At 41.0% G+C, this 13,994-nt stretch overlaps 1 protein-coding gene across 1 annotated transcript in view; it reads right to left on the bottom strand.

Moving 5' to 3' along the window:
* Positions 1–5,702: 5,702 nt before the first annotated feature.
* The window catches only part of USP10 (ubiquitin specific peptidase 10), a 50,895-nt gene continuing 42,603 nt past the window's right edge, over positions 5,703–13,994 (bottom strand). Inside the window, exons 12-14 of the mRNA XM_083851550.1 lie at positions 10,773–10,917; positions 9,468–9,533; positions 5,703–6,799 (exon numbers count right to left, since the gene is read on the bottom strand). Of these exons, the coding sequence (XP_083707676.1) occupies positions 6,612–6,799; positions 9,468–9,533; positions 10,773–10,917 (399 nt within the window). The 3' untranslated portion in view covers positions 5,703–6,611. The remainder of the gene's footprint in view (positions 6,800–9,467; positions 9,534–10,772; positions 10,918–13,994) is intronic.

The following is a 13,994-nucleotide window of genomic DNA, read 5'->3' as shown; positions in this document are numbered from 1 at the left end:
TTGTTATCGCAGCCGGCCACATTTCCTGGTCTCATCTGCAATGAGCAACACTGAAACGCTGTAAAAGATTTTTCTGGTTTTCTTATTTTTTTATTTTTTTTTTAGGAGTGACCAGCAGAGAACTGCAGACTGAAACAGCTCAGAAATATTAACCCAACTCTGTCGACTTGGGAGATTTTACCCCCAGGTGGAGAAGGTGAATCACAGTCACGTGCAGTGGCGAAGCCAATTTCTGTCTGCTGACAGAAACTCTTCCCAGATTCCATGGGTCTTCAGCAATAATGAGGAATAAAATACACAGTTGGATGAACCCCTTAACGCCTCAGGAACATCCACCCCATGTCACAGCCACGCTGGTTAGATGAACAGCGCGTTTGGGATAGGAAAGCCCTGCCGTTGTGTGCCACCACTGCCCTCTGCTGCAGCAGCCCCGCTCCAGCCCAGCCTGTTGGGCCACTGCCACGGTCCCCTGCCACCCACGTCCCCTCATGGTGCCTGAGGGCAGCAGCACGGCCATGAGCAGCCTGCTAGATTTTCTGAAGTGCAGCTGATGTAAAGCTGCAGAGATCCTGAGGCATATTTGGGCTGGGCAATCCCTGACTGTGTGAAGTTTAACAAGATCAAGGCCGGATTCTGTGCCCGGGACAGGGCAATCCCGGCTGTACGTGCGGACGGGGGATGAGAGGCTGGAGAGAAGCCCTGTGGAAAGGGATCTGGGGGCTCTGGTTAATGGCAGGATGAACGTGAGCCAGCAGTGGGCCCTGGCAGCCAACGGGACCATCCCTGCCAGGCGGTGAGGGACGGGATCGTCCTGCTCTGCTCTGTCAGCTGCGGCCTTACGCCAAGCACTGTGTGCAGGTTTGGGTGCCATGACATAAAAAGGACATAAAACTATTAGGGAGCCTCCAAAGGAGGGCTACAAAGATGGTGAAGGGTCTGGAGGGGAAGGCGTATGAGGAGCGGCTGAGGTGCCTTCGTTTGTTCAGCCCCGAGAAGAGCAGGCCGAGGGGAGGCCTCATGGCGGCCTGCAGCTCCCTCACGAGGGGAGCGGAGGGGCAGGCGCTGAGCTCTGCTCTCCGGGGACAGCGACAGGACCCGAGGGAACGGCATGGAGCTGGGACAGGGCAGGGTCAGGCTGGGGGTTAGGGAAAGGTTCTGCACCCAGAGGGTGGTCGGGCACTGGGACAGGGTCCCCAGGGCAGTGGTCACAGCACCGAGCCTGACAGAGTTCAAGAGGCGTCTGGACAACGCTCTCAGACATGTGGTTTGATTTTTGAGTGGTGCTGTGTGGAGCCAGGAGTTGGACCTGATGATCCTTGTGGGTCCCTTCCAACCCAGGACATTCTGTGATTCCGTGATTCTAAAACCCCTCCAAACTTACTCATTTTCCTTCCCTCTCTCCCCAGTTAACCAGGGTATTTTCCACCGTTTGCATCAGCACAAGTCACATCATTAGAAGCAAGGCACGTAAGCTCTCCGTGCTTCGATTTCCTCATGGAAAATTGGAGCAGAACAGCTTTTCCCTAAAAATCACACAAATGCCGGGTGCTGGCTGCCGTGCTGTACCTCTCATCCCAGCCCACACCCAGGCACTCACCCAAGGCTGGGACAGCGTCGGGTCCAGCGGCAGCTTTAGGGAAGGGGCCAGCCTGTGGGGTCTCCTTCATGGTCCACACGGGCATTTTGGCATCACAGTCCGTGTTCACTGCTCATCGCAATGGGGCAAAGGAAGAAGATGCCAGCACGGCCATGCAGGAGTGGGGTTGCAGCTATGTCCCCCTTACCCCCCACCCCACCCAGCAGCTTCCTTCGGCCTTTAAGTGATGCTCAGAGACCACGAATGCTTTCTGTTGAAGGAAATACACAAGAAAAGATACTCTAAAAAGAAGTATATTTTCTTAAATAATTGAAAAATAAAACCACAACATCCCCCACCCACAAATACCTTCCGGTTTTGGAAGTCTTTCTCCCCCATCCCATCAAATCCCTCCCCACGAATGGTTTATGGCATAGGATTTTCCTAACATCACACATGGCCAAAGTTTCTGGTTTTGAAAACTAGGTTTAGTTTCTTAAAATCTGGTTTAAAAATCATCGAAGAACCACCAAATTCATCGTGCATTCATGTGGGTTGGGGGGTGTTTTGGGTGGTTTTTCTCTTCTACATAATTGCAGACAAAGCAATCAAAAGGCTGCAAAATCCTTGTTTTGGAACAATGAGAGGAGTTTAATATAAAAAAAAAATGTGGTTGTGTGTGTTCGTGTCAGACTTGCCACATGCTTTTTACTTTTTTCCCCTTTTGAGCAATACACTGCAGAAGATTTTAGCAACAAGTGCATTTGTAATACCCCTACTGCAAATCAAAGAAATGAATACCATCTGAACAACTTCCATTTCATAATAAGAGAGGATTTCAACACTTGCTTTTTAAACTGGTAATTACTCATTGCCATTTCTTTAAAATAATTAACAACACTGGTAACCTGCTCATATCAACTGAATGTATCGACTCGGAGTGTATTGCAATTTTGCAACGTTTCTGAAGACAGGAGCTCCTCTATTACAACTTTATATGACCTTTCAATATTTTCCAAATATATTTACTTATTTAACACTTAAAGGGAGCTAGGAGACAACTTGTCTAAGACGCCCATACAGGTCTCTTATAAACACTGAAGATTTAGATTTTATATTAAAATCCAAGTTCCAATATAAATTCCTTCTCTATTCCTTTTGAGCAGGAGAAAATACAGAGGACATAGGAAAAGACCCTGGAGCTGCCACTGATACAAAGGAATGCAGAACCTTGCGTCTGAACACCAAAAACCACCTGACAGCAAAAAATATTTAATGGATTGTTCTTATGAACACAAATATACCCCAAAATAAAAAAGCATTTTATTTCCCCTGTATTTTTAATATACTTGTATTACAAACCCACCCATAGCTGATGAGACCGCTATAAACATTAAGAGATTTTTGTTAGAAAACCCCTTGCTGCTACGAGGTCTCCTGTTGGCGCAGGAGTAGATCAGGCAAGGGATCCAATTTGTTTCTACTGAACATATCTAACACCCTACCCACAAACTTGGACCTGTAATTTTTGACGTCGGTCAAAACTCACCAGCCTATCACCTCGTCCAGTCAAAACCAATGCTTGCTGCAAGGACTTGATATCAAATAATATTTCAATTAGCGATCACCTGCAATTTTAGCTGGAATACGTGGATGTAGGAAATGCTCGTTTCCTTCCCTGCTGCCATGACTAGCACTACGAGACAAAAATTGCCGCGCGAAGCTGCTGTCGTTCTGACTCTGAAAGGTCACCACAAAGGCAAAAAGCACACAGGAAGCCTGTGTTACCTAAAACATCGGTTTTCACAATCCATTGGAGATGCAGTTAAGAAGCAGATTCACATCATTTATCTTCTGGCAGCAAGAAAAAATGATTTCTGCAGAACAGAGAACTGTTTCAACTAAGGTACGATACGCTCCCACGTGCAATTTTCCCAGCAGATTTTAGGCAACACAACAGCACACGCCTGCACATTTAAGCCTCTTTGAAAGAGATCGTGATCTCCAAACTGATGCTATAACGTGCATACAGATGCTTAAACCCACAATCAGAAAGATTATTCTGTCTCATTTGGAGAAAAATGTTTTCATTTAAAAGACATAACAGAGGAAACGACTGCACAGGTACTTTTAATTTGAGGTTTATGACATTTGCAGAAAGCTCCCAATGAGGGTATCAGAAGCTGTAGAGATGAGCGCCTCTATACAGCTGTAAGGTTTTCCTTCCAAAAACCAACACTTTGGACACATACAGCTGTAAGAGCAAAAGCTGCAGCCGTAACTGTCTGTTGTAGGTGTACAGTGAGGCCAGGAGACAGAGCAACACCTATTTTTTTCCCCCAAGCCAACCCTACAGCCACACAGGCTGGGTATTAAGCTGCAAAGAAACGGGACTTGAATAACTAGCATGACAGCTGAGCAGAGAACAGTAATCTTGTTTCACAGATTTCAAAACGTGGTTTCTCTCCTATTTGGAACAACTAACACAGAACCAATGTCTCCAGAGCACCAGCTCCAGGGTAATTCCCCTGATGGGCAGCCCTGGAAGCAGCAGCCCCCTGGCATGCCCCCTTGCTAGCCCCGGCTGCAGGGACTCAAGAGGAGTATCTCCAACCCAACCTTCAGATCAGAAAACAGTAAGAATTTGCTGATCAAACACCTAACTATGCACTCGGCTATCCAGAACAATTGAAAAAATACCGTAACGTTTTCTCAGCCTCAGGATTGTGGCACGGCATGCAGTCAACACTACCTAATAATTTTTAAAAAGCGAGTGAATATCATCCAACTTGGAGCCACGGGGCTGAGCGCTCCTACTGCCCGCTGGCTGCATCCCACGGGAGTCAAAACCTGGGAAGGGGCCCCGGGCAGCACGCTCATTCCTTACGCGGGAACATCTCCACGACTGACTCACTTGCAGGAAAGCCCAAGTTCTCCACCATCCGATGAGAACATAGAAAAGTCCCAGGGCAAGTCAGCAGGGCTTGCTCCAGCAAGTCTGCGGCTTGCTCCTGCCACCGGCAGGCTGTTGACTCAGCAGCCTCGGTGCCAGGACAGCCTCGCTGCTCCTCAAACACGTGGGCCTGGCGCGGGAGTTTTGTTTCCGCTACGGGAGCCACGTGTCCGCTGCCCTGCGCGGTGGCATTGTGTAAATTGCAGCCGTGACTTAACATCTCCACCGTACTCCTTTCACGGAGCAGCGATGAATAAACTTCCCGTCTTTTGTAAGGTGACTAACTGCTGTTTTACTTGGGCAGAGAACACAAGAGGGAATCCCACGTCAACGGGCAAGTGTTGAAACCTAAGACATTTACAGAGCTGCATGCTTCTTTTGAAAAAGCTAACACTGCTAAGACCTGCACTCATCTATCTCCTGGACACACAGGCAATGCAAATCAAATGCAATCGGCAGTTTAAAGAAATGCTACAGAAATTTATTGGAACATCATTCCTGAAAAATTAACGTAGCTATACTTTCTCCACAGCTTTCAGGAAAAGAAGACTTTTAAAAAAAATCTAAATACCATCTGGAAAAAGAGCAGTGTATTTGATCGAAGTATACACAGTTTAATCCTATATTGGCCATGCATGTTAAAATCAGCCATGTTTCACTGGCAGCTATGGTTACTGCGACACAACAAGCATATAACGCTACTAACTTCAAATTACAGACTAAATGATGTACGGATTTTTGATATATTTCAGCAGCAGGGCTGATCAAGGAAATATTTTCACAAAAACTATTCAGTGAAAACACCAATTGTTTAATGAACGGATTTCTTTTAGAGAGACAAAACCACATCTGCCTCAAAGCATCTGTGCTGGGCACGAAGGGAAGTCACCCCCCCGTCTCCTCTGGGACTGGGACATCCCAGGCGTGGGCCCTGCGGGAGCCTCGTAGCTCCGTGCTGACTGATCTCTTCTCCCTTTTCCTCTCTTCCCAAAGCTCAGTTTGATCCCAGTGCCAAATGGGAGCATTTCTGAAGTTGTAAAAGACAAAAAGCATCTGCACTCCATTTAGGGGACGTCATCTCCACCTTGTAAAAAGTGTTCCCGTAGCCATTTTCAGGAGCTTCCAAGGCTAGAATTTACACTAGAGGAAAAACAAAACCCACACACACACACCTTAAACCAACTTTGTGACTTTTATTGATGGGCGACAACTTTATACTTCTAGATATCACTAAACTGTGTACAATTAGGAACTCAACATTATAGGAGAGCAGACAGCAAAATTAAACAAAGCAGACTTAAAGAAATATCAATCTTAATTATTTTGCCCATTTTTTTTTAATTTCATGTACACAGAAGCATAAATGCAGTTTGAAATTTCTTAATAGCAATAAAGTTACAATCACCCATCTATATAGACTAACATCTTAACTCCAAATATTTGATCTGCAATGTGTACTTAAGCAGTTTCTCATCGCACAATTATTAAAATGTGTCTTCCTATTAGGAACCAGCAACTCTGCATTTTGTACGTTTGTACATTTTTTGAAGCACATAGGACCACTCCCATCTCATACACATCGGCTCATATTTTACCACTTATCAAAAACTATTGGGGAAGCAGAGAGCGCTTTTTATTTTTTTTATTTTTTTATTTTTTTACTTAAGTAAAGATAAAACATTTTCACAGAAATCTACAAGTTCTGTTGCTGGTGCAGGGTTTTCTTCTACTACGCAATTAGAAAGTGGGAATTAAATGCAAATCCCCTTTTATTATCTTAGGATTCAGCATTAACTCAGATTTTTTTCTTTTTTTTTCTTTTTTTTTTCTTTTTTAATATTTTTCTGATTCTTGAGACTGAGTCTTTCAACCAAGTGACTTCATTCTGCAAAGTCAAAAGTCAACACAAACTATGTTGTGCACAAACCCAAGGTAGTTTCCTTTTTCACTCTATCCCATATTTGCAAGGGAAAAAAAAAAAGAGATTCACTCAAAAGAGATTTACAGGAGGAAAAAAAGTTAGTGATAGTTGGCGTTCTACAAAGCAGGTATCTTGCACACACAGCATAAAAGGGAGAAGTTTCACAGCAGGTCAACTCGGCGGTAGTACAGGAGGTAGGCTGTGCGTTCTGCAGACGGCTTCACCACCTGGTACTGATTTATCACTTTGACTGCCTGGTCATCGATGCGTAACCAGCCATTTAGACCAATTTGGAAGACGTCCGTAGTGTAGTGGCCACCAGTTGCGCTGTTTCCGTGATGATAGACAACTGCAAAGAGAAATTCATGATGCACATACACGGTATACAGAGATAAATACCCCCTGAAAGATGAAATCAAGAAAAAGTCACGTCCTGCTTTCTTCATAGCATACTCATGGTTTAGCCAGATGGCTTGACCGGGCTTAAGCAAGAATCTTTAAGCGCTTCCTTACACTTGGTGATAAACTTCAGCCAAAACCTCCACTTACAAACCTGAACACTTCATGACAGTATTCATTCAGAGGAAGATCTTACTTCAAAGCGTTAAAACTGTCTTTGCAAAATATTACTTCAGCCTAAAAAAATGCAAAATGCTACGTAATATTAGTGATATTTCTCCACTATACCAAATCTCCTGAATCTAAAGGACACTGAAGTAAATTAAGAACAAAACCCACCAAAATGTATTTTAAAAATTCCTGGAGGATTTTCTGGGAAGGGATTTGCCTCACAAAGGTCATCTGCAACAGAAGGCAACCCTTTTCAACTCCCCACAGGTACTGCCATGCTGAAGAGATACTGCAAGCTACACATTGTCTGCTGATAACAATATTTTATTGAAGTTGCTTATTAAAAAGAAAACTCAGGTAGAACTACATAGTCTAAAAAAAATAATCAGGCAAGACTATAGGGCATTCTATATGGCAAACGACTGTAAAGCTTTTCTTTTTGCAAAAAAAAAAAAAAAGAAGATATATGAGAGGACAATAAACTCCCCGTGGAACAGAACACTGTTCAAATCACACTGATTATAAAGCCAATTATTCCATACACGATGATTCTTTTGCCTTAACTAGAATTTTGTTCTGAAAACAGGTTCTGTTGAAGTACCAATCTACATGTTTCCCATATATTAGTTCTCAGTAATCTCCTTAAAATTGTGAATGGAATATATCTGATTGACTACGAATATTACTACTTCCAGGAGAGGGTCAAACTGTCTTCCCTCCTCAAATATCTTCACATCTGAAATGTTTTCAGAGGATACATCTCAGCTCTCCTTAGAGAAACCAAACCCAAAACTTAATACTGAGCTCTCAGTATTAGGTGCAGACAGTGCCTCTAAGTGGAAGAAATCTTTTCTGTGTGTAAATCTAAGGATGCATAAAGAGTTGAAAGCAGTTTTGTTCAGGAACACATAAGCCCTAACCATACACTTAACAAGCACAAACAAAGAGGCAGAAATACTGCAATATTTGACAACAGCAAAAGTACATATTTATGAAACATTTTCCAAACTGTCTTTTCAGCCTAGAAACACACTTCAAGCTTGCTCAAATTTTCTTCATACTTGTACACAACCAAACATTTTACAGTGATGTGAACTAAGAAAGCAAAAAAGTAGAATATACCACATCTACAAATTCTGGGGAATTTGTGAAATAAACCTTTTATGGCAACTTCAACTTAAATTATCCATGTTCTAAAATTTAGTTTATCACTACATAATTAGGACTATCCTGTGTGGTTCCTGTGGATTCTTCAAAGCCTTATTTAATAATTTAAAAATCATCTAACTAGCTGAGTTTCTGTGGATGAGAAGTTCTAGACTGACAGAAGACTGAAGTATTGTAACTTTTCCATAGAAGAAATCAGAAAAAAAAACAGTGCATAAATGCTGAACCACCCCAACTCCCTCAGTCTGTTTCCATAGGAGAGGTGTTCCAGCCCTTGATCATCTTTGTGGTCTTTCTCTGGACTCCTCCTAATCCTTCTACGTCCTTCTTGTGCTGGGGGCCCCAGACAAGATGACTTTTCTTCAAGCCATTTAAACACAGTCTCCAAACTTGTCCCATGAAATCTATCAATAAAAAAATTTACACTGCCAGAAACAGTTCTGAATTTCCAAAAGAGACAGTTTTGTGTTTTTTTTTTTCCTTCTATGACCTCAGTGATCACAAAACTGGATCCAAACCACCAAGTCACATAAGGCCACCAGTACTGGCACAGATTTGGTGACATGAAAGTTAAAACCTGGTTCTCCCGTTTATTATGTTCTCTTGATGCCAACGCAAATAAGCAGGTGCAGATCATAAACTGTGTAGGAGTGTTAAACTGCAGGAAATCCATTACTGCCCAGAGACTGTTTTGTTCGATATTAAAATGCTGCTTCTGAGTTCTTACATGAGCTTCCAATCTTAACTACCAATTTAGGTATTCCGTATACATCGCAGACTCTCTTAAAAACATCATTTCTTCACACAAAAATCATCATCTCCTCCAAGATAAACTTTTCTACCTACAGCATGCTATTCATACGCTGCCAGCAATACTCATCTTGAGGGTTGAAAGGGACGCGAGGCCAGCATTCAAACTGCTATTTCAATAGACATTTAAGACATTATTCTGAAAACCTGTGGTGCATTTTAGGCACAACCATATTACAGCTGTATTTCAACTTTTGGTGATATTTTTCAGGATGGATCTGCTACAGAACTCTTTTTGTAAGAGTTTCAAGTTGGAACAGTCAGATACATAAATAGAGATACAGCATTATATGTGTATATGCACAGAAAAAAATCACTAACAGAACTTGATATTCCCAAGTTATTTCAGTGTAACTTAAAAGAAACTGTTACGTCATCCAGAAAACTCCAGGGTTTCTAGAATTCTATACGCAGAATTTGTATTTGCAATATAGGAACTAGAGGCACACAGATAATTACAGATAACATACCTGCAAAGAGCCGGTAGGTTCTTTGGCCTTTAAAAATTTTACTTTTCACACCAGGAGACAGTAGCTCTGGAGGAGGGAAAAAAGTCAAAGACAGTAGTTAGCAAATGTGGAAATTCAGTTTCAACAGACATCAATTATTTCTAAAAACAGAGAAACCAACACCAGCATAATGGACAAAGTTTGAACTAAAATGTCTCCTGTATTTTTTAAAGGATGTTCAAGATTCTGATACCTGGCAATGAAAGCAATGAATTTTGGAGGTTTGCTGAAACCCAGAATTCATGGAAGGCTTAAAGCTATCATGAAAAAAAAAAAAGAAATAAACAGGCAACAGATCAGGTTAGACATTTTCTTCCTTTCACTCTGTTTGTCAGAAAATGAGGAAATCCATTTCTGATTCCAAGTCATCTTTGAACTGCCCGTCATGGCAGCTCAGATTAGCTCTACAAATACCCATTAAGACATTTTAAAATTAAATATTACGGAAAACAAAAGCATATTACTATCTGACAAAGTATGTTATCCAACTTGAGATTATTAGTAATGATTAGTAATCATTAATCTTCTTTTTTTTTTTTCCCTATCTCAGCTGGATGGCTAACAGTCATCTTGTCAGATCAAAACAAAATGCATTTAATGCTGCAAGCTTCAGATGCTGGATTACATGCAAGTTCTCGCAGTTCATAAAAATCAACATCTCTTAAAATATTTATTAAAAGGCAGACCTTTATCATTTAACCTCTGAAATGCTGCTTCCTAGTCTGTCTTCAGGCTGTATTTTCTATAAAGTACCGATTTCCTTTCATCAGCCACTATTTATTACAACAGTTTGCCAATTCTGAGTGAAATCTGACATAAAAGTATCTAGTATTAGTTGGCAACAGCCTTGGGTAGTAACATAGCCCTTGGTGAACAGGGTCGTTTCCACTGTATGTCCTCAGCCTACAACCTTACTCCTTACATCTGCAGGAAACACTTATGCAGCCAACTCAATGCCTAGGATGTGGCAAAGGTTGTAAGATCTTTCACCACTGCACAACGGTGGCCCGAAATGCGTTGCAGGCAATGTCAAAATCAGCAAGATTGAACCCAAAAGTCTAAATATATTCTCTCTAGAGAGGAAAAAAGAAAGCATACAAGACATTCATCCAAGTTACTAAAGTTTCTAGGTGGCAATGCCCTTCATGGAAAAGAAATACTGTGCACAAATCTGGGAGCAAAAAAGAAAAACACACAGATAATACACTAGAGAATTTAACATTGTTCTTTCCAAAAAAGGGGAAAATTCTGTTCAAAAATCTTTACCTTTACTAATTTCCAGATCAACAGGATACTCAATATTCTTGATAAGCTTCTGACATCCACCAGTCTTCTCATATACAAACCGCTTGAGGTGTAAAACAAGAACAGGGGGGAGTTCTTCTAGTGTCACTCTTCGACTGATTTCCACCTAAAAATACAAAACAAAGATGAAAAAAACTGATTCTTGTTGACTGCTCAACTCCTTTAAAATTTGTATTTAATTTGAAATACATTAGCACAAAAAAAGTCTACATAATATAATACAGCTTATTTATTAACTTATAATAAAAACTGCAGTTTAAAATCTTAAAGCATACTGGATCTTTAGCCAAGTTACCCATAAAGTTACTGTCTGGAAATGTAAAACTGGATTAAGAAGAAAAATTTTTTGCCTTCCTAGAAATTCTAAAGTAAAAAACAAATGTCCAGGTAATTGCTTTAGTTTTTTTCCTGAATTTTCTGATTGAGAAATGCCACTTTCATGGTCTTTATGATAAATCAGCATGTTGCATTTCAACAAATTCTGCTACTGAATGTAGAATAGAAATTCATGCAGAAAAGCTATCACTTTTCCAAGCCTGACCATTAAAACTTAGGCCTCTTACGATGCTGAAGCAAGCAGATTTTGTAGGGCACTTGACTTCCTCACGGATTTGAGCTAATCCGATTTACAAGAAATAATTTGACATTTGAAACAGAAATAGTCTCTACAAACTGTAAAATTTTACCTACTGCCTAAGGGTTCAAAATACACCTTCCTGCATCCAAAAACCATCTAACCACTGGCAACAGTGGCAGCTTCTGAGCTTTAAGAGAGGTTTTATTTTGTGCTTTTCGTTGTTTTTTTTTTTTTTAAACCAGCACACCAAACAGAGCCCTGTTCTTTTCCACTCAAGTAAGTGCCTGCTGGTGCCCACCTGTCCATCTTCCAGGAATAACATGCAGAAAAAAGAAGCTGTAAGGCAGACTGTGAAAGGGAAGGTGACAAGAAGAGGTTCACACAATTCTCCCATGAACTTAAAGGAGCATGCATGTACCATGCACCTTAGCACGGAATGGCTCCTGTTTTTAGGGAGCAAATCTGGATAGGTTTTATATATAGGAAAAAATATGCACTCGATTCACACAGTTAACACTACTTCAAGATTTTCCTGGAATTGAGTCTTCTCAATCCCAAATCTTTAATCCAGTTTTGTGCAATTAAAAAAAAAAAAAAAGAACTTCACAGGTCCCAGCCCAGCCCAAAAACAGGAGGATGCTGAAGAACGTCACTGCAGTGGTTTCAGCAGCTGCCATTCTCCACCCCCAGTAACCCAGCTGGTGCATGGGACCAGACGCCTGCCCCTCAGCTGTGCCACCTCCTCCAGCACATTGGCTTAGATCGCAGATCAAAGCAGCTGTGTGTGCCTGTGCCAGGCTGGAGAGCAGCAGCTGAGGAGCAGGCACGCGCTCTGCTGTCCTGACACTGCTAGGGGCCCCGATTCCTGGCAGCAACACCACCAGCAAATACTGCCACAAATGTGTGTTTAGTGAACATGAGTCAGAGTCCTAAGAAAATATTTGTATGAGCCTCAAGGAGCAGCTTGAGAGCTCCAGGGGATGTGAAGACTCCTTCTAAGGAGTTTGAGGAAGGTAACCTGGAAAAGTAAATGAAGCAAGGCTACTTTCCTGCTCGAGAAGATTCACTTCTGTTAGAAAAACGTGAACAGGTCTGCGAATAAGAAAAAAAAAATCACTCCAACGAAGTTAAAAATTAAGCCTTTCGAATACATACATATATATATTCACTGTTTCAATGTTCAAGATTTCAGGAACTGATCTGCTTGACCACAAAGAACCAGAGAGGCATAAACAACAAGAGAATGGCATTCCATTTTAAACATCTGTGTAAACTACCTATTTATTTTCAACTGAACTGCAACTCAGAGTGATTTCCTGTTTATATTAATACACACATAAAATTCAAAATTAGCTCTAGTAACTCAAAAAATTAAACTTTAAGAGAAATCATTCGCATATGTGGAAGATTATTCTTTCCATATATATTGCTTATGCCCAGCACTTGTAAAGAATACAATTCAGATTAAAAACAAACAGAAGACAATAAAAAATTTCAAATAATACAATAGGATTTTTAGCTTTAGCAAAAGTTCCTGAGTTCCCCATCTGGAAAATGATGATGAAATGCTTCTTTGCAACACATTTAGAAAATTACTATCTGCAAAGTCCTAAAAGTCAACATGTTCAGTGTTTTCTCTACAATTTGTAGTACTAGAGCAGCTATTTTGACTTGAATTTCTTTTGAAAAAAAAAAATCTAAAAGACATTGTCAATGCTTGTATTTCCATTCAGACTCTAAAATATAAAGCAGACCAAACCTCCAGCACCTAAACTGAACACCCATTTATTCCAAACCTTGTAATTGAGCACTGGGTTGTCAGTAAAGAACTTAATACCATCTGCAGTAAAAACCAAAAAAAAAAAAAAAGAATGACTAGCAAAACAAAATTGATGTGGTAAATTTTGATGAGTATGCATTGCAAATGTTTCTTCTACTTGGAAGACGACCAGAGAAATATATGTTCACTAACACTCACTCACTCCTACTGAGCATACAAAGCAGACAAATTTCAGCTATCCACCTTCAGGTTTTCAAATAAAGTAGTCCATCTTCTCTTAATCTGACCCTATTTTTATTTGGCATATTTAGAAAACTAAGAGGTCCAGAAATAAAATGCCAGACAGAACAACTACAACTGAGGAGTCTCTTTCCATCCTGGTCTACTGAAAGCAATTACAACAAGTGTATGAAAAATTGTCATCTGAGCAATCCATGCACAACAGAGATGATGTTCTTTAGTAATGTACCCTGTAACAAGCAAGACAACATCTCACTAGGGAAATAAGTTTAATTTATTACTCTGTATCACGAGTTCTCAAGCAATTATTCCTTTTATGCACTGTATCATTTGAAAACTATGATAAGCAGTCAGCAGAGCTGCATGAGTCTGGTGGCTTCACCCTGCAGGGCAGGTAAACTGCATCACAATCACTCTCACTCCTTCTCAAAACAAAACAAAAAAAAGGCTATAGAGAAGCAAAAAGAAAAAAAGCAGGGAAAGTTAGCTCCGGCCCAGCCAGACCCAGCACAATGAGTGTGGAGGACCAAGATGTTTTGTTCTGCAAGTGACAGAAAATCACGGGGCTTGGAGATCACTAAAGGTC

This window comes from Anser anser (genome assembly GCF_964211835.1).
Source record: "Anser anser genome assembly, chromosome: 11".
Taxonomy (NCBI): Eukaryota; Metazoa; Chordata; class Aves; order Anseriformes; family Anatidae; genus Anser; species Anser anser.
Note: the sequence above shows the minus strand (reverse complement) of the source record. Positions and strands in the feature narration are given on the sequence as shown.